Raw genomic sequence first — 23070 nt, 5'->3', positions numbered from 1 at the left:
TGGATACGTCGCATGGTTTCGACGTAGAGCGGATGCACTGGGGACGGTCGTATTCAGCTTATTCTGGAGAAGTTGGAAGAAACTGCAATTATGCTATGTTTTTATTTTGTCTATGCATGCTGTCGTCTCCATATGCAGTATGATACAAAAGACTTCGTTTCTCGTAGTCGTACATGAAGACACATCGCCCCTGTCTCCGATCTCGCCCTTCTTCCGTCTCTTTCAATAGATAATATGTACGTAAGAAGATGGGAGTATATGTGAATAGCTGGAGAAGCCAAAGAGAAGGGAAGCAAAGAAAGAAGAAGGAACAAAGAACAAAGAACAAAGAAATCCAATGCCACAACGCCAAAGCTATGCCAAATCAAACCGGGGGAAATTGAAAAAGAAAGAGTCGAGTGAAGATTTTGTTCGTCGCGTCGAGCAACCGTGCGTCGTGCGATGGGTCGCACAAGCTGTCGTTGTGGACGTCTTTGGAGGTGTCGCGTCGGAGGTGTCGCGTCGGTGGTCTCGCCCTCACCGTCTCCTGGTGGCCTCATCCGCCCCGTCACCGGTCCTTGTACATCTTGGGCTTGAATCCAGCCTGCACCTCGGCCTCCTGTGCCGCCTTTTCCAGCACAGGGCCCACTTCCGCCTCGATGCGCTCACGCGCCCGCAGGATCTTGCTCTGCAGGTAGAAGCTGCCGCCCTTTTGCGGGTCGTTGGCGTCAAACAGACGCTTGAACCGGTCCATGACCTCCTCCATGTCGTAGTTTTTGGCGGCGGTGCCTCCGGTCGTCGGCTTGGGCACATTCAATATCAGGGCGGCCTCGTCCAGCGTCATGCCGCTCGACAGGTTCGCACGGCCAGTCGCGCCCGCCGTGCCGCCGGCCTTGGCCTGGGCACGAGCATACTGGCTGGAGGCGTTGGCCTGTTTGTAGGCCTCGGAAAAGGCGCGGCCGAGGACGCGGGAGCCGATGACGACCACCTGGGTAATGAGGCGGTAGGCCTGGTGGGGCGCGTTAGCCTGTGATGCAGTGTTCCCGGGCGTGTGTCTTGCGTGTATCTTTCGTGTACCTACCATGGTGACTTGATTGTGGATGTCCCGACGACTTGAAAGTCAAGTTGGGGAGAAAATCGGAGGAAAGGCTGCCCGCGGTTGCTTGCCTTTGCAAGTGTCGCAATTTGGATGTCTCGCGGGGGAGAGAAACGAGCGGCAAGAGTATTCTGACGAGAGAGGGTGCAAAGGAGTGTCGTCGTCCCTGTTTGCTATGGTCGAGCGGGTTGTGGGTTGCGAGCGGTCGAACGATTGTCGTTGTCGCAGCGGAATGCAACTTTTTTTCTGCACCGAAAGACGACTCTGACTTCTGTTGTCCGTTTTGCGCCTGCAATAGCACCGAGGCACCCTCAAAAATTCTCTATCCAATTGTCGCCCCACACTTGGGGACCTTCTTTCCCTTTCTGCCAACGCAAGGCCGAGGGTCTCCGATGGCAGACACGCTGCCAGCCCGCGCTAAGCCGGCTGGGCCCATTGGGCGACAAAGTCCCGGATTAATTGGTGGCCGTGGGCCCGACTCTATGGCGTACTGAGGCACCATAGCGGAAATGCGCTACCCCTATTTGGGCAGTTATAGGACGCCACAGTCCAGCCACAAAGTGCCAATACTACGGGGTCCTGATGCTACACGGCCGCCAAGTTGCAGCTGAAAGTCCCCTGTAACTGTAGGCAAGCAAGCTACTGCCCAATGGACAGCTATTGCTTTCCAGTGCGCAGGCGACAGCTTTCAGGAGCCAGCACACCAGCAAACACCACATCGAAAGGGGAAGGCAGCTTTGTTCTGTCCTCGTTATTTTCTCCACCATCGACAAACCACCCAAACGAGACACGTACACAACACACGACCTCACCTCCCGCCTTCAAACGACGGGCGGCCTGACGACAGGAGACTTGCACGACCCCTTTCTTTTTTGCTATCCTGCCTCTACACGCCAGCATTCGATCCCATCCACTCGCCACGCCTCTCCCGCTGAAGGCTGCACGCAAACTCCATTCCTCGCCTGTCTCTCGACGACACTTCCATCCTCGTCGCTTTCCGTCCCCTTGCACATCACACACGCCGCCATGGCACAATACTACGGCAGCGGCAACCCTGCCTACGGGCCCTCGTCTGCGCAAAACCTCCAGTTCTACCCATCCTCCTACTCACCAGGCGTCCCCGGCCAACCCACAGCCGGACATGGCGGTGCCTATGGCTACGGCGGCTCAGGTGGCGTGGCCTCGGCCTACGGCGGCGCAATAGGCAGCGGCGGGGTGGGCGGCGGACCGGGCGGCGTGGGCGGCGTGTCCGGCCGCATGGGCGAGCAGGGCGGCCTGCGCACCGGTTGGCTGGCCGCGTTCTCGACCGAGGGCTACGACGGCGAGCCGCCGCTGCTCGAGGAGCTCGGCGTCAATTTCGGGCACATCCAGGCCAAGACCCTGGCCGTGCTCAACCCCTTCCAGCGCATCGACCAGCACCTGATGGACGACTACGACCTGGCCGGCCCCATCATTTTCTTCTTGCTCTTCGGCACGTTCCTCTTGTTTTCCGGCAAGGTCCATTTTGGCTACATTTACGGCCTGGCCCTGCTGGGCTCCATCTCGCTGCACATCATCCTCTCGCTCATGTCGCCGGACGGCCCACCGGGCAGCGGCCCCAACGGCGGCGGCGGCGGCAGCAGCAGCCTCGGCCCCTCCTACGCGCAGTCCCCGACCCCGGGCTACCCGGGCGACACGTCTGTGGGCAGCAGCTCGGGCGTCGGCATCAGCGGCAACATCGCGCCGCCGTCGCCGTCCAAAGGCGGGCCGAGCGGCAAGCACGGCCGCAGCGGCAGCCTGAGCCAGCTGTCGAGCACCCTGACCTTTGTGCGCTCCGCCAGCGTCCTGGGCTACTGCTTGCTGCCATTGGTGGCCACGAGCCTCATCGGCATCATGATGCCCATGGACACGCCGCTGGGCATTGTGCTCACGACAGCCGCCATTTGCTGGTGCACGTACAGCGCATCCGGCATGTTCTGCGCCGTGGGCCGGATGCGGGGGATGCGGGCGCTGGTGGCGTACCCGCTGGCGCTGTTCTATGTCGGCTTCGGTATCATGGGCGTGTTCAGCAGCCGCGGCAGCGGGTCGATGGCCAAGGTCATTGCCTCGCGGACGGGACGCCTGTAAGGCGCCGTGGGGTGAGAAGAGGACGGAGACAGAGGTCGCCGTATGACTTCATGTTGGTGGAGAGACGGAGAGACCAGTTGATGCGGTCGCCGGTGTGGAAACGCCTTGCGAGGGGCTCGTCTCTACTTCGAAGACGAGCAGACGGACGGACGGGGATAGGTAGATAAAATCATATAGGCGTTTTGCTTTTCTCACTTCTTTTTACGTGTTCATTTTCTTTCTTTTCATTCATGTTATCTATAGCCTGTTGGGCAGGCGTCTCCACTTCATTTCACAATTTTGGTGGCCGGGACTTGCCCAGGTTGGTGGTTAATTGTCATTGATATCACAAACGGTAGGAATAAAACAAAATATTTAAACCCTTTCTTTCATGGAGCAAAAGACATACTGCGTTGTATCATCCGTAAAGTAAAACGTTGTTATTAAGAAGATACAAAAAGAAAGCTCTAAAATGTGACAGATGATAATGAAACCAATCGACCTAGATCCCGGCCATTGTACTTCCCCTATTTTTTCCTCCTTTTCCTCATTCTCCGTCTTTTCCCAAGTCTATGTAGTAAAATAAAAGTAAGTAGAAATAGCAAATAATAGACAACCATAATGCAATTGTGAAGTGGCGAATGAAAAGTAAGAGATAAAAAAAGAAAGAAAACATAAAAGAAAAAGAGCAAGCCGTGAAACAAAAAACAGACGAAAAGCAGAAGACGAAGAAAACAAGCAACTAAAAGTACAAATCAAGTAGACGGTAGATGTTGAAATGGGATGCCATGACCCTTGCAGAACAGCCACTGCCGTTTATTCCGCCACGCTGGCCAGTATGGAGAACTGGCCACCAGCACCGGCAAACACCAGCTTCTTGTCGCGCACGGCCGTGTTGTCAATCAGCGTCGGCGTCTCAATGTCGTCGATGGTGCCCTGGCCCGTCTGGTAGTTGCCCGAGAAGCCCCACGAGTAGACCTTGCCGTCGCGCGTCAGCGCAAAGGTGTTGTCGGTGCCGGCGTCGACGGCCGCCACGTTGGTGGGGGCGCCCGACACGAGCGTCGGCGCCTTGAGGATGCGCGGCTTGCCGTACTCGTCAAAGATGGCGTTCGCCTCGTTGAAAAAGGACTTTGCAAAGCCCAGCTGGCGGCCGTCGATGCGGCCCCACGTGAAGAGCTTGCCGTCGGCCGTGCAGGCGACCGAGTGGTGCTCGCCGCCGTCAATGTCGGCGACGCGGTGGCCCGCGAGGCCCTCGATGATGGTGGCGTTCAGGACCGTGGCATCGGTGTCGCCCGCGCCCTGCTCCACGTTCAGCTGGCCAAAGTTGTTGAGGCCCCAGGCGTAGACCTGGCCGTTTTGGTCGAGCGCGAAGCTGTGGTAGGAGCCGCACGCGATCTTGGCGATGTGGACGCCGCGCTTGAACCCGACACCGCCGGGCCGCAGGGCAGACTCCTTGATGTCGCGCTGGACGCAGCGGCGGCCCAGCTGGTTCTGCTCGGGGCAGCCCCAGGTGAAGAGCTTGCCCTTGGCGTCGAGAGCCAGGATGTGGTTGGAGCCCGTGGCCAGGGCCTTGATCTTCTTGGGCTCCGGCAGCAGCACAGGCGTCTTCTGCACGTCCACGAGGCGCGAGAAGCCCAGGATGCCGTCGGAGGCGCGGAACGTGCCCCAGCCGTAGACGCGGCCGTCCTCCGTCAGCGCAAACGAGGCGCTGTCGCTGGCGACCACTTGGACGAACTTGGTACCGGGCACGACGCCCGACGTGTCGATCTCGCCGGGCGTGCTCTCGTGGGGGTTGAGGCCGGTGTCGTCGTCGTCGCTGTCGCTGTCCGAGCCGTCGTCGTCGGCGTCGGCATCACGCAGGCCGCCGTCCCAGGTGGTGTCGCGGCCCAGGGCGCCCTGGTCGTTCACGCCCCACGTCAGAATCTTGTTGTCCTTGGTGAGGACGACCGAGTGCATGCCGCCGGTGGCCACCTGGACGACGCCGACCTTGCTGGGGTCCAGGTTGGCGTTGAGGCGCGGGCGCTTGACGTCCACGGGCTTCTTGCCATTGACGGCCACGGCGCCCAGGCCGAGCTCGCCGGCGCTGCCTTCGCCAAAGACAAAGATCTCGAGCGGCTTGGTGGGCGCGTCGTTGATTTTGACGCCGATCTTGTCGGCCGGCTTGATGGCGGCGGCAGTGGCGGCGACCTTGGGGGCCTTGGCCTTCTTGGTGGCCGGGGCTGTCGCCTCCTCCTCCTCCTCCTCCTCCTTCTTGTCTTTCGCCTCGGCTTCAGCAGCCGTCTTCTCGGCCTCCGCCTTGCGCTTCGCGGCAGCGCTCACCTTGGCCACCTTGGCCTTGGCCGCAGGCGGTGTAGGCGTGGTCGACTTGGCGCGCTTCTTGGTGGTTTTGTCGCCGTTGGTCGTGGGCGCGGAGTTTTCCTTGTCGGCATCGGGAGCAGCAGCGGGCGTCTTGGTGCGAGGAGCAGCAGCCTTCTTGGTGGCAGCAGGAGGCGCAGGGGTGGTCTCCTTCTTCGCCTTCTTCGCAGGCTTCGCGTCGCCATGGACAACACCGTTCACGCCGTTGGTCTTGGGTACAGGCTCATCGTCGTCGGCCGCCCGCTTGCGCTTGGTCGCTGTCGATGCTGCCTTTGCCGGAGCAGCCTTTGCCGGAGCGACCTTGTCTGCTTTCACAGCAGCAGCTGTCTTCTTCGAAGCGGGCGCTGCCGCCTTGGCTGTTGTGGTAGCTTTCCGAGGAGGCATTTTTGTGTCGATTGGGTGTGTTTGTAGATTGTATGAGAAGATAAAAGAGAAAGAATGCGATGAAGGAGTCGGAAAAGAAGGTGAAAGACGAGAAAAGGAGCGGAAAGGGGGGCGATGAAGTGAATAGGCAAAGGGACGAAAAGGTTGAAGGAGGACCCTTTTTTCGCGCGCCTGACGTTGGGTGGCCAGAAGCGAAGGCACAAAAGAGAGATAAAGAAAGCCAATAAAGAAACAACGGGCTACTCTGCACACACCTTGTCTGCAAACAGAAAGCGGGTAAATGAAGAACAAGGTCGTGGGAGATGCGATGGATGTTGATGAAAGACACGCGAACAATGGCAAGAAAGGAAAAGGAATATTGATGGCGAGTCTGTTTTCGTGTGTCGTTCCTTCACTGTTTCCACTCGTGTTTTTTTTCTCCCACGGCAGGGGCGGCCGACAGGAGACCAACTCTTTTTTTCTGCCCATTCATTTGCCTGCAATGGTGCTATTCTGCCGCTTGATTTGTTTGGCCAGGAACACGCAGTCGCGAACGGACCCACTCCTGCTGTCTCTGCGATTCACCGCCCGGAAAAGGCCAAAATGACAGGCACAAACAGTTTGTTTCCCGGTTGGCCGGCGCTCGCTGCAGAATACGCTAACTCGGAGCTCCAGTGGATTTGGCAGGCTGTTAGTGGTCGCAGCGGAGACAATGTTATCTCACCTCATAATTCAGGCCGCAGCCAAACAAGCCCTACGACATGAGTCCTATTGAGGACAATGACTCAACCCTCCTTTGCGAATAAAATCAAGAATGAAAACAAAAAAATAAACAGCATAAAAAGAAAAGAAATAAAATTCTTTAGACTCGACGGCCTCTCGATCCAGATCGAAGAAATGAGATTGGATTCTATCGTGTCTGCGTTATTGGTGGTCTACATGCCCTCAAGCCTTTATTCGTGCCTAAAAGTATGAAAGAAAACATCAACACAAGCATCATGAAGAATGTCGGATCCGGTACGAATTAAATGTGCGGTCGTGGTACGAATTAATTGTCACGTTGTTCTTCGTCGTAGGCAACTCAGACTCTAGTGCTCTCAGGCGCGCTGTCCTCACTAGTAACCCCACTCAGCCGCAAACACAGTCCAAGCTTACACAGTACAGCTTCAACACGGAACGGGCAACATCCTTGTCACAAGGCAAACCAAAAGTACGGCTCCTGGTCTCTGCTTTTCGTATCTTGTCAGCCTTGCAAACTCACTTTTTCGGTCCAACGAGTACCAAAAATGGACTCGAAACCTAAATACGAAAGGCAACCGCAACAACCGCCCACCTGGCACCAGACGAGTCCTACCACGCCTCGGTAGGCTACCATTTGCCGAGCCGAATACCTCTTTGGAGCTCTGACCGTCTGCCTGCACTATGAACATGCCAAGTCGATGTCGGCCAGAGGGACCAGGGGCAGGCTGGGCACGCTCGGCACGGTGCTGATCTCAGAGACCGAGGGTGTGGAGGTAGGATTCAGACAGCTACTCTGACCAGCTTGAGGCAGCGGTTGATTGGATCGACAGGGCACCACAGCATAGCCCAGAAAAAGTAAGCCTGCAGGAGCAGGAGGGGGGGGGTTATACCTCGTTTGTCGTTTTGTCGTTTTGTGTGGTTGTGCTGTCCTGGTATGCCGCACTCGGTCCATAAAAGTGACGATGCTGCCTGTTCTGTCGAGGTCGACTTTCTCTGCTTGGACAAGCTGTCTTTGGCCAACTGTCTTGTCTTGGATTCGTCTTGGATTGCACTTGAATAGCTTCACTTTAGACTTGTCGTCTCGTCTTTCGTTGGCATTATCTGGTGTCCTTTTACCTTCCTTGTCTGTCCTGTCGAATTGCTGCCTCGTCTCCAACACATCGCCTGCCTTTTCCACGACATCTCCTGCACGTCTCCCACGATGCGTTTCCTTTCCAAGGATGGCGTGAAGGAGACCGCCTGGCGGTGGCGCTGCAAAGTCCTGCGTACCACGGACGAGCGCACACTCGCCGACTATAGCGACAGCAGCAGCAGCTTCTTCGAGCAGAGCAGCGAAAAGGCCGTGGGCAAACTGGGCAGCGCGCCGGGCCTGCCAAAGAACAACGACGCCAAGACGGCCAGCGCCCCGAATGCCAAAGACGGCCACGCCAGCGTGCTCGGCTCGTCGCTCATCGTCAAAACGCTCTACGAGGGCACCAATGTCGGCGACAACTTTACCAACTGGCAGGACTACCCGCCGCGCCAGCTCAGCAAGAGCGCGTCCAAGGTCCAGGACCGCGTGGCCATCAAGCTCTACAAGATCAAGGACAAGAACAAGCCCGTGCTGGACGGCCGCTTTGCCATGAAGTACCACCAGATCGACATCCAGAGCCCCCTCATCGTCCAGGCGCTGGCACCCATCCTGCGCGACCGCGAGGACCACCATCTGGACCCGGACGAGACAGCCACCTTCCATGCGCCCTTCCGCCCGCTGTACTTTTGCTACGACGCCATTGTCGACAAGCTGCGCGCGCTGCAGCCGCAGACCGAACCCGCCGACGCCGCCCTGCACCCGTTCCTCAAACTGCTCGTGTGCGTGCTCGACCAGCTCTTCGCCGAGGTGCGCACCAAGCGCCGCACCCTGCTCGAGCGCGGGCTGCTGTCCTTTGAGCACGCCTGGGCCTACTTCCCGCGCCACGCCATCGTGCGCAGCCACGGCCTCAACGGCGACGTCCTGAGCCGCGTGCTCGACACCAGCTACGTCCAGGTCATGGGTGCCAAGGTGTTTGTCCTGCGCGTCCAGGTCCTGCGGTTCAACGGCGAGGCGTTTGTCTGGCAGAAGGAGGAGCTCAAGGTCGAGCACTTTGCGGGCAACCGTCCCATTCTCGAGTTTGACCACTACCCGCTGGAGCACCTGCCGGCCGACGAGCAGGCGGCCCTCAAGACCCGGCTGGCCGCCCGCGGCCGGCTCGTGCTGGACTGCCAGGGCCTCGAGTACCGCCATTACACGGGCGTCGGCATGCACGTAAACGAGCAGTGCACCGTGGCGAAGCACAACGTGGACGGGCGCATTCTGGTCGACGTCGTCGGCTACAACAAGCACCACCTGGCGCAGGGCGCGCGCGAGGGCAAAGACCCGCAGTCGGTGCGCAACGTGGTCGAGGGCACGGGTCGCAGGCCCCTGCGGCAGTATTTAGCAGGGGAGCCGGAGTCCGCGGAAGTCGACAAATTTGGATACCTTTTGGTCAAGAGCGCCGGCGGCGGCGCGGGCAACGCGAACGCCAAAGACAAAGCTGCGGACCCGTCCTCGACCCCGCAAACGGGCAAGATTCAGCGCCTCTCCCAAGAGGAGCAGGCCGCCAACAAGGCGGCGATGCTGAAGACGCCCGACGATCTCATGTTCATGTCGCCCACGATCGAGGGCTATGCCCTGAAGAACAAGCAATGGCGTACGTAGTCTGGGTCGTGTTTTGGTGTTTCTATTCGTTGTACGACGTACACTAACCCTTTTGTAGTCTCCTTCTTCGTCGAGGACATCCGCCCAGTCGCATGGAACGACCAGGCGTACGACCACCTGGTATACGACGAGCAGCAGAAGGACCTGGTCCTCTCGTTTGTCGAGAGCCACGGGCATACAAAGCACAAAGTGGACGATGTGATCATCGGCAAGGGTAAGCCAGCCCCGGGAACAAAAACCAAACAAACCCCAACCCCCCCAAAAATAGGCAAGTTTGCAGTTACTCGATGCTAACTATCTAGGCGACGGTTTGACCATCCTGTTGAGCGGCCCGCCCGGTACCGGCAAAACCTTGACCGCCGAGGCCGTGGCCGACCGCACGCACCGGCCCTTGTTCTACCTCCAGGCCGAAGACTTGGGCATCAGCGCCGCCACGCTCGGCGCCAACATCAAAAAGGTCTTTGAAATGGCCACCGAGTGGGACGCCGTCATCCTGCTCGACGAGGCCGACGTCTTCATGGCCGAGCGCCACCCGCAGGACATTGCCCGCAACGAGCTCGTCTCCATCTTCTTGCGCGAGCTCGAGTACTTCCGCGGCATCATCTTCCTGACCACCAACCTGTACGACACCATCGACACGGCCTTCCGCAGCCGTGTTAGTCTGCACCTGCTGTTCCGCCCGCTGACGCCCGAGGCGCGGCTGTCGGTGTGGCGCAAGTTTTTGGCGCGTGTGGAGCGGCCCGTTGTCAAGGTCCTGGCGGGCGCCGAGAGCGACGACACTGCAGGTCAAGGCAAAGGCGAAGGCGACGCGTCCCGTCCCGGGCCGAGCTCCCTCGCGGTCGTGAAAGGCAGCGACGCCAGTGCCCCCGGTGCCCCCGAGGCGACCGCCGCGGTCTCCATCTCGGACGAGGAGCTGCAAGAGCTCGCCGCGTGGAGCCTCAACGGCCGCGAGATCAAGACGGCCGTCAAGATGGTCACAACCTGGTGCGCCCACAAGGGCCACGCGATGACGCTGGAGCGGCTCGAGCATGGCATCCGCGTGACATCGCCGCACTCGACCAAGACGACCCAGGAAAACAGCGATCTGTATGACTAGGACGTGGCGTAGATCCAGTCCGGTCCAATTGCGTCGTAGCACCCATATCTCGTTTTGTTCATAATCGTTCATAAATTATAATGCAGTTTCATGTTTCGTAATGACATCACAATGTCGTTTTGTCTATGCTTTGTTTCACACGTTTCGTGATGGCGAGTTTACTATGTGCGTCGGTGTTCGTGCTCGTGTCGGCGTGTGAAAGCGTTCGTCGGCATAGAAGATATCGTGCTCGGCGTGCATAGCCATATCCGCATCCATAAACGTATCCATGCCCGTCTTCTCGTCATATCTGTCGCCGTCCACATCCGTGTGTCGGTCTTCGTAATCCGGAAACGCAGTCGCCGGCAGCTCAATCGTTACTCGTCGTGGTCGCCCGTGATGGTGGCTGCCGGCCCGGCGTAGGCCGCCGGGCCGGCGTCGTCGGAAGGCCACCACACCCCGAACAACAGCCGAAATAGTGCCGACGAGCACCAGCAGGGCCTCGAGGCCGAGGAGGACGATCCACACGCGGTTGAGCAGGCGCTGTTCGTCGTCAAAGAGGGTAGCGATGGAGAGCATATTGGGATGCTGGCGGAGCGAGTCGAGACTGCGTAGTGAGGGTAATGAAGGGAGAGATGTGAGAGATCGTAAGGATGGCAACGAGGGAAGTGAGGGTCGGAAAGAGGAGGGAAAGGAGGACAAGGAAGAAAGGTTGAAACAGGCTGGCAGATGCATCGTGCGAGAGGAACAGCTGAAGAGACTGGGAACAAACAATAAACGCTCAATGATATCGAGGGAAGAGCAAGTGAGGTCACGATGCCCGCCCGCAATGCAACAGACAATGAGAAGCGATCAAAGAAAGGACAGCAAAGCACACAGGAAAAGCGGAGGAACAGTACAGAATGAAGCACAGACCCAACAGATGGAATCCAAGAAAAGAACAACAATCAGACAAACTCTCCCAAAATGACAGCCAAGCGGCGCGGCCGACAAAGAGAAAATGCAAATGAACGAACGCGGAAGGATTGACGACAGTCAATGGGCCGTTGAGAGACTCTCTTCTGGCGTTTTCATTTCGTCGCCGTTCTTCATTCTCAGGGGGGTGCTGCGACCTTTTATTCTGTTGTCATTCTCTCCTTTTCTCATTACTTTTCTTCCTTTTCATTTTTCATTTCACCGTCTCTTTATCTCGCGCGCACATACCGACCGCTCTTTCTTTCCACTTTTTATCGCTTCGGTTTTCCTTCGTTCTCACCTACTTTTGGACCTCGTCCGAAAACGTTCCTCGCTGTTTATTTATCCTTATTTGGTCACTCTCTCGCACACAATTTGCTTCCTTCACTGTGGATTCGCATGTACGGTTGTGGACAGGCCCCTCTCTTACCGTCGTCTGCTTTGCCAAAATGGTACCTCAAGGCCCGCAAAAGACCGCAAAGGGCATGGCGGGATGGTGATGAAAGAGAGGGGCGAAAAGCGCGATAGAGCACAAATAGAGCAATCAAGAGGAGATGGATGTTGATGAATTATGTATAGAAAATAGAAATTATGGGCAAATGGGCATATGGGAATAAGGGTATAACTGCGCAATATGAGAGACGGAATACATAAGAGGAAACTCAAGGAGGATAAGAAGAGGAGGCAGCAGGAAAAGAGGACATAAGGCTTTGGGCCGTAGATTGAAATGCGTCGCACGGCTGCGTATTGAGAAAGAAACAATAAACCTTGGCAAAACAGGGCCTTGACTGTTTCCATATTTCTTTCCTCCCAAGCATTCCCTGTTTTACTGTCCAACAAGTGACGAAAACTGTCGCAGCCAGACGCAGCGAGACATGAAGTGAAACGAGTGAGAAGAAAAGAAGATGATAGAAAAAAAAAAAAAAAAAAAAAAAAAAAGAAAAAGTGAGGTAATAATTATTGACAAAATGCTCCGTACATACGTAAAAGACACATTGAATACCGAACAAACACGTGGAAACATTTGAAAACACATGTCCGTTTGGTTTCTCGCAAAGGCGCAAGAGTAGCAGGAGTATGGTGTATTGAATTATGTGTTCTCTTTACGCCGTCCGACATGTCATCGATTAATCCGGTGGGCTCTACGCTGCGTTTCCAATAAGCGATTTTTTAAAAAAGAAAAGCGGAATTGAAATGAAGAGAAAGCGAGTAAATCCAAGAGATCATACATTATTTCTTTTTTTTTTAATTTTTTTTTGTTTTTCATTTAACTTGTATTTTGTTTTGCTCTTTCATTTTACATTTTTTCTTTTTCCTTTTTTTTTTTTTTTCCTTTCTTTTTTATTATTATTATTATTATTATTATTATCCGCCTTTTTCAGCCACTCCTGACTATTGGCGACTAGCTAGACAGAACCCTCTGGGGAAAAAACTGTCACAGATCTAAGTGTGTAATCTGTCTAGTTACGGTTGCGTGCGGTTGGCTCGAATAGCCACTTCCTTTCTTTTTTTTTGTATTAAACTTCGAGACATCAATATTAAAATACAGCAAAGAATGCTACTCTCCTCGCCGCAGAACCACAATATCGGCAGCCTAGAACGAGTATCAACTAACGCGCCGTGTATGTCGTATAATGCCGACGTTAAAAAGAATGAGAATTGTCGTGCATTTTGGTGGCTGTGATCCGACACCGGAGCCTGGCGCTGTAATTGCCAGTTTGACTTGTCTCTAATGTGAGAATCTGAGACTGCAACGCAAATAGGCAGTTCTGTAGACGTGGAGTGAACGACAGTCGGCTTAGACTCAAAGCCCCTTAGATTGCTCTATCTCATATCTCACTGTCTACATTCTCATGCTCGATTTCTCACCAACGTCTGAGGCAGAGGCAATCGTGGCCCTCGTGCGCACCTTCCCTGGGTTGAGAGCCAAAGACCAGAAAGCACAAACAGACCCGCTTTCCCCAGTTTTTCCCCAGGATTTCCACCTGGCTCACGTCCGCCACGCCCACTTTGTTCCCGTGACCCATACTTGACGCCAAACCCCTGGGAGCGTTAGCAGCCCAGGGAGCTGTTTGGACACTGCCGACAAGTGGGCCATCGCTGTCTGGTGACGGCTGCTCTCTGCTGTTTCTCTCGTCCTGGGCGATTACTCTTCCGTTATGTCTAGGCCCATTTCAAGCAGAGCGCACCCACCAAGGCCCTTTTGCCTCCAGAGAGACTTACCTTTAGTGGACCTACCTATGCCCTTACTTAGTACATCTGGTAGGTGCCTGCCAAACACTTTGGATCCCAGGCGAACCAGCGCTCGGAGGAATACAGTCGCTCCTGCCCATGAACACTCGTACGAATCGACGACCCACTTCTGACCCACTCGTAGATTCACAGCGGGGGGAAAGCTCTCTCCTGCAGCGACGTGCAGCACCTCAGTGGAGCCCCTCTTTCATCATCTCACTCTTACATTGTTTGTCCCTGGTCGGTCCATTATGTCACTCCTGCCACGCCCTCCTGAGCTTCGTATTTGATTATCCCCGCTCTTGTGTTCCCGCGCGACCGTTGGGTGGTCACGCGATTCGAACCAAGGGATGGTGAGACACAGCCAGAGCTGCCTGTTTGCTTCCATTTTCCTTTCCTGTTGGTCTTTTGTTGGGCTCTCAGCTCGGAGTCTTGCTTGTATCCTTTGATATGCCCATTCATAGGCGTATGACTGTAAGACCTGGAGGAACCGTGAAAGAATGCGAGAAGCAGCGTTCGATACGACCAACCTCCAGGAGGGACGCGACGTCCTGCACCAACAAACAGCTACAAGGGGAACCGCTGTTGGCACGCCGTAAGGGCAAGGCACCTTCCCCACTCGCCAAACGGGAAATCACATCACCTGCCCCTCTGCTCCAGTCCGCGCCTTCCGTGTGAGGTCATCGAGGCAGGCGAAATCCAGAAAGAGCGAGATGCCACAGCCGGGCGGTTGTGCACATCTGCAGGGAGGAGCGATACACAAACGCAGTCAAACCAAAACATCTCTTGTCACAGCGTTCTTTGGGTTCCAGACTGCAAGACGTGTTGCAGGCGACTCGCTTTGTTCACTGGCGACATGTGTTGGGAGTGTGTCCCATTCGCTTTGTTTGAGGGGTTTGGTGCGCAGTGCCCATTCTTGGGGCGCGGCGTAAGACTGCTCGTTCCCCCCTCTTCTCAAATGAGGAAAGTACTCGTAGTCGAGCTTGGAAGCTACGAATTGGCCCGACTCACCCTGTTCAAATCAACCTACGTGGGCATGCCACCATTGTCGCTGGCGCCGTGGCAGGTGATCGATCGTCCCTGCCTTCTGCGCATTCGCCCTCGTTTGCTCCTTCCAATTCTCCTCTTCCCCTCTAATGAAGTTTCGATAGCTTCTTCGCCCTCTTACACAGTACAGCAGTGGGCCCAGTTCGATGCTAGCTCGTGACCTTTCCTTTGTCGTTCTTGCCCGTTTGGCCCATGAAAGGCACCCCGGTAATAGCCCACGCCTTCTCCTTCCCTCTTTTCATCGGCCTTCGATGATGTCGTAAGTCTCGCCTAATGGCAAGAATGGGTCACGGCTTCCAATTTGGAGCTGCTCTGGCGATGATCTTTTCCCTCATACCCCCCTCTTACCTGGCGCGAGGGTGCCGTGCCCAGGGCGGAAGGCGATACTCGTAGGAAAGATACACATCATTGTGTGCCTTCCTCCACCACCACGCGAGTCACACCTCCTTACCTATTGCTCCTCACGCAACCCTACGACATCAATCGGCCATTCACATTCAGCCCCCTTTCCCGCTCAGTCGCTCCTTCTCCTTGGTTGCTTCTCACTGAGCTGCTTCGGCGCATACATGCACACCCCCCCTCCCCTCCGTTACCAATCTGTTTTGAGTTTCCCCTCTTTCTTTCCTACCTGAGGCCCTACCTCGCTCTCGGATTACCTTTTCTACCCTTCAACCCCTTTTTAAGCTCTTACCTCCCCTCTTTCTTGCCCTTCTATTCTCTTCCTCTCTCTCACCATCTTCACTTGAAGCTTCCCATTATCACGCGCACAACAATCAAGCACTCCCGCTCATCTCGCATCATCCCACACTTGCTGCAAGATCTCGGCATCTATCAAATCGCTTTGTAAGTCTATTTTGGTTCTTGTCTCGCACATTGAGCCTCGGGCTCAAAATCGTCGCCTGCACATCCATCGCATGCTACGTAGCCCGAGAGCAATTGCTCATGGAGCCTGTGATATTGTGCTCCATGCTACGGCCATGCTGCCAAACTCAACCCATCGACTCATTGCCTTGTCCGTTTGCTAACGATATCTGCTCTTGGGGTGTCAGACCACTTTCAATCCTCCATTCCGAGGAAACGTACTTCTTTTCAGCCCACTACAAGGCATCACAACCACCAATTCCCCACCATGGAACCATTGTCAAAGGTCGATTCTGCCGTCCAGGGTTTGTCGTCGTCGCCTCCCAAGGAGAAGGGCCACCGCAAGACCGGCTCAACGTCGTACCCAGGAGTACGGAACATTAATGATCTCGGTATGTTTTGAGACCGTCATATCGTCTTCTTGTATAGAACATCTCTAACCATGCTCAAGAGGCCGAGGGCATTGAGCTCAAGCTCGCCCCGGAGACACAAAAAACGGGATGGAAGATCAACACGTCACCCAACTCGATTGACGAAAAGGATATCCTAAAAAAGCTCCTGACCACGCCACCAGTCAAGAAAATTGACCTGCAATTCCCATTGGGCCTGGAAGTGACTGCGCGGAACATGAAGGGCGTCACCATCAAGGACGCCTTGGATGCCATCCACAAGGCATTCAAGAAGCGGGTAAGTTTCTCTAGACATCAAATGCAACCTGTTTGTCGTTCCACCAGCCGGATGCTAACAAATTAGGTTGACGACGAGCTCGACCTGCCGTACCTCAAGGGCTTTGAGTGGGACAAAGAGGAGTCCTGGACACGCCTGATTGTGCACCTGCAGCGGGAGTCTTCTGCTTCTCACTCTGGCGGCCAGGGTAAGAAGAAGAAGAACAAGGACGAGTAATGAATCCTCGGCCCCCCGGGTCCGGGCGGCGCGGTCGACACCGTGTGCCTTGCCTCTAGCATGCCCTTTGGTGGCACACGGGAAACACCGCCCAGCCCTTTATGGACATACCGTACTATTCTTCATTCTTTGCCCTATACCTCTCAGGGAGGGCATTGAATCCGACCAGAAAGAGGCAGCCAGCTCCTGAGCGGCGCGCCTCTGCGAGGCAACCCGCTCACGGGCAGCGTCTTTCGCGTCCTTGTGCAAATCACCACTTGTGGAAGTAGAGACGTTTTTGAAAGAAAAAAGAACTAGCCCAGGAGGACTAGCAAGTAGCCGGATCAATTGACTCTTGCTACAAAATTACTGGCTTTCCAAATGATTGTGACAAGTCGTAACACTGTGGGTCTCGTCTTTGGCTCGCTCATCGCACATCTCAGCGAAATGGTATTTCGTAAGCTGGAACGCTTCGCACATGGTAGAGCTGCACAGAGCGGAGACAGGTTGTAGACATGAGATGTACCAGACATTCATGCAAGGTACGACAGGGGACGAAGTTGGAGAGCTCCAAACGTACTCAGGGGAACAGCTTGGGGGTCGCGTGCGCGCATGGCTTCGGACCAAGGCTGCAGCCGTTTCTGGCGCGCACACGGTCTAGAGAATGGTCTGGGTCTATTTAAAGATGTAGATTGCAAGAGATGTACAGAGAATTTCTATATTGTGTCGAGCTGAAGGACGTGTCCAGTGTTGTGGTGTCTGCCATTTCGTGCCAGATCTCGTGACCTGGCGGCACAGGGATGCAGCCAGCGGCGTAAAGCCGACAGCGCGGAATCGCCTTCCTTCGGCTAACATCGGTGGCGGCAGGCGGAATCCCATACTGAGAGCAGAGGCCATGGCCGTTGTCCCTCTTTTCGTCATGAACAGGGTCGCACCATGCGACTTTAATCACCAAGTCGCCTTTGACAACCGCGTACTTGTCTGAACAAGGCAACTGTGGACGGTTGGACGGCACCCCACGGGGCAGCCGGGCCATTCTCCAACGTCACGGTTGGTGGCCACCCACAAAGAGGGGATACTATTGCTTTTTTATTATTTCGCTCTTTATTGTCTCGGAGGTAGAGGAGGCAGTCTTCTTTTATGTTGTTCGTCTTTGTCTTTCCTCGTAATATTTTAACCCCCGTTTGAATCTGTCTTCTTCATTACCTCACATGAGCATCCGTATCCCCATCCGCATCCGCATACACTACGCACGCATACTCTTGGATAATCACTTGGAACTGGAGACATCCCAAACAGCTCGCATTGCCCGCCATGCCGGTCACTGACTTCAGCGTCAAAGAGAAGTACCGTTACCAGAACGGCTTCGATTCATATCACGAGTACGTCTTCTGTGCCAGTTCGTTGCTTGTTGTTTTCTGTCTGGGGGCCAGTTGGAGCTCTTGGTTTATGCTGATCCGTCTCGTCCCCGATCTCTAGGACCGAAGCTGTTGCAGGCGCCCTGCCGATCGGCCAGAACTCTCCCCAGAAACCACCCTATGGCCTCTACGCCGAAAAGCTCTCCGGCACCGCCTTCACGGCGCCTCGCCACGAGAACAAGCAGTCATGGCTCTACCGCATCACGCCTGCCTGCTCGCTCAGCCCCTTCCAACCCGAAGGCGACGCCTTGACGCACGACAGCAAGGACACAGACGCCCTTCACTACCTGCCCGACCAATTCCGGTGGGATCCGTTCCCGTTGCCGGATCCCGCGACCGCGCCGACCGATTTTGTTAGTGGCCTCCGCCAAATCGCCGGCGCCGGCGACCCGACCCTCAAGCAGGGCCTGGGCATCTTTGTCTATGCGGCCAACCAGTCCATGGACAGCCACACGGCCTTTTACTCGGCCGACGGCGATCTCCTGATTGTGCCGCAGGCGGGTGTCTTGGACATCCGCACAGAGATGGGCTGGCTGCTGGTCCGGCCACTGGAAATCTGCGTGATCCCGCGCGGCGTGCGGTTCCAGGTCCACATCGCCAAGGCGGCCGACGGGGACGACAGCGGTGGTGGCATGGCCCGCGGGTACGCGCTAGAGCTGTACCAGGGCCACTTCCAGCTGCCGGAGCTGGGACCCATTGGGTCCAACGGGCTGGCCAATGCGCGTGATTTCCAAGTTCCCGTGGCGTGCTTTGACGAGCCGGCGGCTGCACACGCCGCCGAACCGGCGTATGTTCTCCGCGCCAAAGTCAACCGCCGCATCTACCGCGCTACCCAGCCGCACTCGCCCTTTGACGTCGTCGCCTGGCAGGGCTTCTACTATCCGTACAAGTACGATCTGGGCCGCTTCAATGTCATTGGCTCCATCAGCTTCGACCACCCGGACCCGTCCATCTTCACCGTCCTGACTGCCCCCTCCGAGCACGCCGGCACCGCCGTCGCCGACTTTGTCATCTTTCCGCCGCGCTGGCTCGTCGGCGAAAACACGTTCCGGCCGCCCTGGTACCACCGCAACACCATGAGCGAGTACATGGGCCTGCTGGCGGGCAACTACGACGCGAAGAAGGCGGGCACCGGCGGGTTCGTGCCCGGCGGCGGCAGCTTGCACAACACGATGAGCGGGCACGGTCCCGACGGTCCCAGCTACGAGGCGGCGCGCAACGAGCCGCAGCCGCAGCAGCCGGCCAAAGTGGGCGCGGGCAGCTGCGCCTTCATGTTCGAGACATGCCTGATGCTGGGCGTGACGTCGTGGGCGCTGACGGCAACCAAGGCAGAGGGCGGCGACGATGCGGCCTCGTCTGCAGCGGAGACGGTGCTGCAACGCGACTACGTTACACACAGCTGGGGCAAGCTTCCGCGCTTCTGGCAGCGGCCAGAGAGTGCCGGTGCAGCAGACAGTCACTTGCTGAAGGAGTAACGAGAGGGTCGTAGATGGATACGTTTGGGGAAGAAAAGATCGTAATGAAAATAAGGACCCTGGATAGAATGAACTCACTCAAAAGGACTGGATAGTTTTTGCCACATTTCAGCAGGATAGATAATTTAGGATGGAAGAATATAACCAAGCATCGAATCATGTAGCTGTATGTGTCCATCCAACAATGTATGTGAATATTTTATCGTTAACTGCATGCACCATGATCCAAAGCCGGAACCAAAAGACCAAAAGACCAAAAGACCAAAAGACCGAAATGCCCAAGTAGCCGTGCGTCCAAAACAAAAAAAAAGACCAAAATGACCAATGTTTCGTTAAAAGTCGTTATATCGTAGCAAGCATATCTCGTATCGTCTCCTTCCGCACCCGCCTACATCTACACCATCGGCTTCTGTGCGTACGTGATGTGCATGGGAAAGTATGCATGCACCGATGTATCCATGATCGCCTTGCGGACATCCACCAAAAAGATCTCGATCTGCGTCGGCGTCCACCCCAGCCCGTCGGCCGTCGTGCCCAGAGGCCGGTGCGACCACCCGCGGAGACCTTCCAACATAGCCTGCCGCAGCAGGAGGCCGCACCGCCGCATCTCCTTCTGCTCTGGCCAGCCGCCGAGCGGGCATTTGTGCCGCACCGTGCGGATGCCCGTGAACCCGGCGGCCGCCAGCTCCTGTGACAAGATCATGTCCATGAGGTGCGGGTCGCTCGGGTCGGCCGTGATCGCGTCAAACAGGTCGCCACCGGCCAGCCGTTGGGACGTCCGCAGGCCCATGCCGACGTACCGCGCAAAGTCGCGCAGGGCGTTAGGCGCGACATGGGCGGGCGGCAGGGTGCCGTCGTCGCAGCACATGAGGGGCACGAGATCCTGGAACTCGACGAAGCCGCCCGGTTTGAGGTGGTGGAAGGCGCGGCGCAGCAGGGCGGCGCGGTCGTCGACGGCCCAGAGGGAAAAGCGCATGTGCACCAGGTCAAACGTGTTGGGCGGCAAGACCCACTCGTCTTCAAAGTCGTCAATGGTAAAACTGACATTGGGCGGGATGTAGGCAGGCTGCATGGGCGAGAGGTCGATGCCGCGGACAACAGTGCTGGGGAACTGTTCGGCGACTGTTTTGTGTTGTTAGAGAGCAGGAACGATGAGGGAAGAAAGTAGACGAAGACAACCAAAAAAAAAAAAACTCACCATCCATGGCCCAGATGCCTGTACCGGTGCCCAGATCGTACACCATGCCACCGGATTTGAGCTTGGCATCGACGGGCGCGTAAAACAGCCGGTTCTGCATCAGCAGCAGTGCTATGCCATGCTTCATATCGTCTCGGTTCTTCTCCGTCTCGTCGTTGGGCAAGGCGTACAGTTTGCTGCCCCGTTGGCTGCTCGCACCGGACGGACCTACCACGTTGGAGTTGGCCGGCGACGTGGGCGGTGACCGTTGAAAACCGTGGAACTGCAGGCCGGCCTCGTAGACGTGTTCAGCCACAGCGCTGGTGACGGAGGATGTGTAGTAGTCTTCGCCGGCCGTGGCGGCGGCGGCGGCCGCCGCGGCCGCATCCTCTTCTGGTGTTGTGGTGGCGGACGGGTGGCCTCCGGCGTAGTGGTCATAGTACCCGTGATTGGCGTTGCTGCCCTCGGCGGCGTAGTACCCACTAGCATCGGTACCGTCGGCGTAGTCGTAGTAGTACGCGCCGGTTGTCGGGTCGTACCCGGTGTACATGCCGGTGGGGTCCGGGCCCGAGACTCCGTCTGCTGCCGAACCATCACCACCAGTCGCCGCCTTCTTTCGAGGATTGCTGCTGCTGCCATTGTTGCCGCCGCTGTGCCGAGACGAAGAGGACGAAGGGTGGCCGCCGCCGGAGCGGTGCCGGTGGCTGCTACTGCCGCCGCCATGATTACGATGTCGACTGCTGCTCGAGGATGGTGGTGAGAAGAACCCCATTCTAGGCGACAGGGGAGTTGTGTATTGTTGGCACCACAGACGTATGTCAAAAGGTGGCAGTTACTGCAACGCGTGAAGTGCAGCTAGATGGTGACCTTGAACACACAAAAGAGACAAAGGTCGTTTCATTTGCAGGCGAATCGATGGCAACAGGGCAAAACACGATTTCGGGGATATGTTGGCGGCTGCTGTTGGATATGCACGTATGTGATGGACAGTTTGGCGTCTGTTGGTATATAAATGTAACAGGCAAAGATCGGGCAATGAACGGCTATAAAACAGTACAATGACGGAACATTGTCCAGGAAGGGTTACGTGATGAAGACGGCCAAGAAGAGTAATGAAGAACAGGAGAAGGAGACGATGTCTAGAGTGAGAGGGAGGGAGAAGACGGACCCGAGGGTTTGGGAACGACAAATGTATTTAAAAACGTAGGGGAAGAGGGGGTCCCAGGACTGACGAAACGGCAAAGAAGGAAAGAATGACCCGAGATAGGGGGAAGACAAGGAAGGAGTGAACCAAGAGGTCGGGTCCGTGGACTGACCCGGGAAATGGAAAACAGAAGGCGCGACCCAGCAGCAAGGGATTGTCCGCAGACCGACCCACGCCCAAGTACCAAAAAAAGCCCAAGAAGGATGAGCACTAGAGAACAAAAGTGTAAAACAAAAACGACCCGAGTGGAAAAGAGGAAATAGGCCGGAAGCTAGTCGACTGTAGTCTGGCGTGCTGTTGCTTTTCATGCAGAAAGGAGTCGATTTTATGGAGCCCCGATGTGGCGCCAGACGAGGAGAGCAAGAGGAGAGTAAGAGGACAATAAGAGGAGCAAAAGCAAAAGACGAGCGTAAGACAGTTGCTCGAGCCCGGCCGATTTTTTACCACAGAAGTCGGGTTTCGTTTCGTTTTACGACGTATTTCAAATAATTTCGTCCGTGGTCCCATCCGCCTGGGTCCCGCAGGAGTCCCGCTTGGGTCGTCTGTCCCAGCTAGCAGGTTCGCAGCTAGTATCAAAAGAGGAATTGAATGTCCGAGGGGAAGGATATGGAGGGTCGATCATCCCGGGAAAGAGGAAGGAGGGGAGGTCTAGAGGAGGGGCGTTCCAGAGGAGGGGAGGACGTAAGGGCAGCAAATGCAGAAAGGGCACGCTCGGGACAGACGGTGGTACTACGGAGTTTTGTGTTTGTGTTTATGCTTTTCGAGTGCCGAGTTTGGTTCCATTCGTCTGGGCCTTTTTGGGGGTTTTTTTCCCGGTAAGAACGTCATGTCTTGACCGCCTCGATAAACAGGCAGGCAACAAAGCAGTAAGGCACGAGCTGGCGACCCAGCTGAGCGGATGAGACCTGTTGCAGACGTGCAGACCGAGTGGAGACGAGGACCGGTGAAGAGAAGCAAGCTACAGGGGAGAGAAGAAAGGTCTCGAACAAAATAAAAAAGAAAAGAAATTAAAGGAGAGCAAGGAAAAGAGAAAGAGTGATGGAAACAACCAAGAGCGGATCCATACCGACAACTAGGGCCATGTTTGATGTGCTGTCCCGACAGATTGGGTCCACGAGGCGTCCACAACAGCCTCATTTTTGCATCGTACTGTTTCTCGCGTGTCGTGTCTGTGGCAGTCCGACTTGTGTACCCAACTTGTCATGCAAGAGGAGGCAGGGACTCAGTTGGGAATAGATGCGGTCGTACAGGAGAAACATGTATGGAAATGACGATGACCCAAATCAAGAGCCACAAAACAAAGCGAGCAATTTGCAATTCTTCAGTGTCTCCTGCTCAATTTACAGAGTACATTGTACAAGAACGGAGGTCTCTGCCCTGCCCCTTTCATGTTTCCTTTTCAACTCCTTG

General features: G+C 56.0%; 10 protein-coding genes across 10 annotated transcripts; 4 read left to right on the top strand and 6 right to left on the bottom strand.

The window, feature by feature from the left end:
- Positions 1–547: 547 nt before the first annotated feature.
- On the bottom strand, positions 548–1063 carry SPSK_02794 (mitochondrial import inner membrane translocase subunit tim16; the record flags this gene model as incomplete). The annotated part of the gene is made up of 1 exon (XM_016729659.1): positions 548–1063. The coding sequence occupies one exon, from the start codon at positions 1061–1063 to the stop codon at positions 548–550; it is 516 nt and encodes a 171-aa protein (XP_016589007.1).
- A 1038-nt stretch (positions 1064–2101) lies between these two features.
- On the top strand, positions 2102–3181 carry SPSK_02615 (transporter YIP1; the record flags this gene model as incomplete). The annotated part of the gene is made up of 1 exon (XM_016729483.1): positions 2102–3181. One exon carries the CDS (start codon positions 2102–2104, stop codon positions 3179–3181), a length of 1080 nt encoding a protein of 359 aa, XP_016589006.1.
- Positions 3182–3976: 795 nt separating this feature from the next.
- SPSK_02350 (uncharacterized protein) lies at positions 3977–5899 on the bottom strand (the record flags this gene model as incomplete). The annotated part of the gene is made up of 1 exon (XM_016729222.1): positions 3977–5899. The coding sequence occupies one exon, from the start codon at positions 5897–5899 to the stop codon at positions 3977–3979; it is 1923 nt and encodes a 640-aa protein (XP_016589005.1).
- A 1921-nt stretch (positions 5900–7820) lies between these two features.
- SPSK_02242 (AAA family ATPase) lies at positions 7821–10431 on the top strand (the record flags this gene model as incomplete). The annotated part of the gene is made up of 3 exons (XM_016729115.1): positions 7821–9327; positions 9394–9549; positions 9638–10431. The coding sequence occupies 3 exons, from the start codon at positions 7821–7823 to the stop codon at positions 10429–10431; spliced, it is 2457 nt and encodes an 818-aa protein (XP_016589004.1).
- Positions 10432–10566: 135 nt separating this feature from the next.
- Positions 10567–10989, bottom strand: SPSK_02820 (uncharacterized protein; the record flags this gene model as incomplete). The annotated part of the gene is made up of 1 exon (XM_016729683.1): positions 10567–10989. The coding sequence occupies one exon, from the start codon at positions 10987–10989 to the stop codon at positions 10567–10569; it is 423 nt and encodes a 140-aa protein (XP_016589003.1).
- A 3376-nt stretch (positions 10990–14365) lies between these two features.
- Positions 14366–14642, bottom strand: SPSK_02867 (uncharacterized protein; the record flags this gene model as incomplete). The annotated part of the gene is made up of 2 exons (XM_016729729.1): positions 14366–14586; positions 14627–14642. 2 exons carry the CDS (start codon positions 14640–14642, stop codon positions 14366–14368), a joined length of 237 nt encoding a protein of 78 aa, XP_016589002.1.
- A 1130-nt stretch (positions 14643–15772) lies between these two features.
- On the top strand, positions 15773–16407 carry SPSK_02764 (uncharacterized protein; the record flags this gene model as incomplete). Its single annotated transcript, XM_016729629.1, has 3 exons — positions 15773–15896; positions 15956–16191; positions 16258–16407. The coding sequence occupies 3 exons, from the start codon at positions 15773–15775 to the stop codon at positions 16405–16407; spliced, it is 510 nt and encodes a 169-aa protein (XP_016589001.1).
- A 658-nt stretch (positions 16408–17065) lies between these two features.
- Positions 17066–17422, bottom strand: SPSK_02841 (uncharacterized protein; the record flags this gene model as incomplete). Its single annotated transcript, XM_016729704.1, has 1 exon — positions 17066–17422. One exon carries the CDS (start codon positions 17420–17422, stop codon positions 17066–17068), a length of 357 nt encoding a protein of 118 aa, XP_016589000.1.
- Positions 17423–17700: 278 nt separating this feature from the next.
- SPSK_02446 (uncharacterized protein) lies at positions 17701–19279 on the top strand (the record flags this gene model as incomplete). The annotated part of the gene is made up of 2 exons (XM_016729317.1): positions 17701–17768; positions 17866–19279. The coding sequence occupies 2 exons, from the start codon at positions 17701–17703 to the stop codon at positions 19277–19279; spliced, it is 1482 nt and encodes a 493-aa protein (XP_016588999.1).
- Positions 19280–19673: 394 nt separating this feature from the next.
- On the bottom strand, positions 19674–21228 carry SPSK_02450 (tam domain protein; the record flags this gene model as incomplete). Its single annotated transcript, XM_016729321.1, has 2 exons — positions 19674–20401; positions 20478–21228. 2 exons carry the CDS (start codon positions 21226–21228, stop codon positions 19674–19676), a joined length of 1479 nt encoding a protein of 492 aa, XP_016588998.1.
- Between the last annotated feature and the right edge of the window lie 1842 nt (positions 21229–23070).

Source organism: Sporothrix schenckii, assembly GCF_000961545.1.
Source record: "Sporothrix schenckii 1099-18 chromosome Unknown Cont43, whole genome shotgun sequence".
Classification (NCBI taxonomy): domain Eukaryota; kingdom Fungi; phylum Ascomycota; class Sordariomycetes; order Ophiostomatales; family Ophiostomataceae; genus Sporothrix; species Sporothrix schenckii.
The sequence above is the reverse complement of the archived record's forward strand: the minus strand, read 5'-3'. Positions and strand labels throughout refer to the sequence as shown.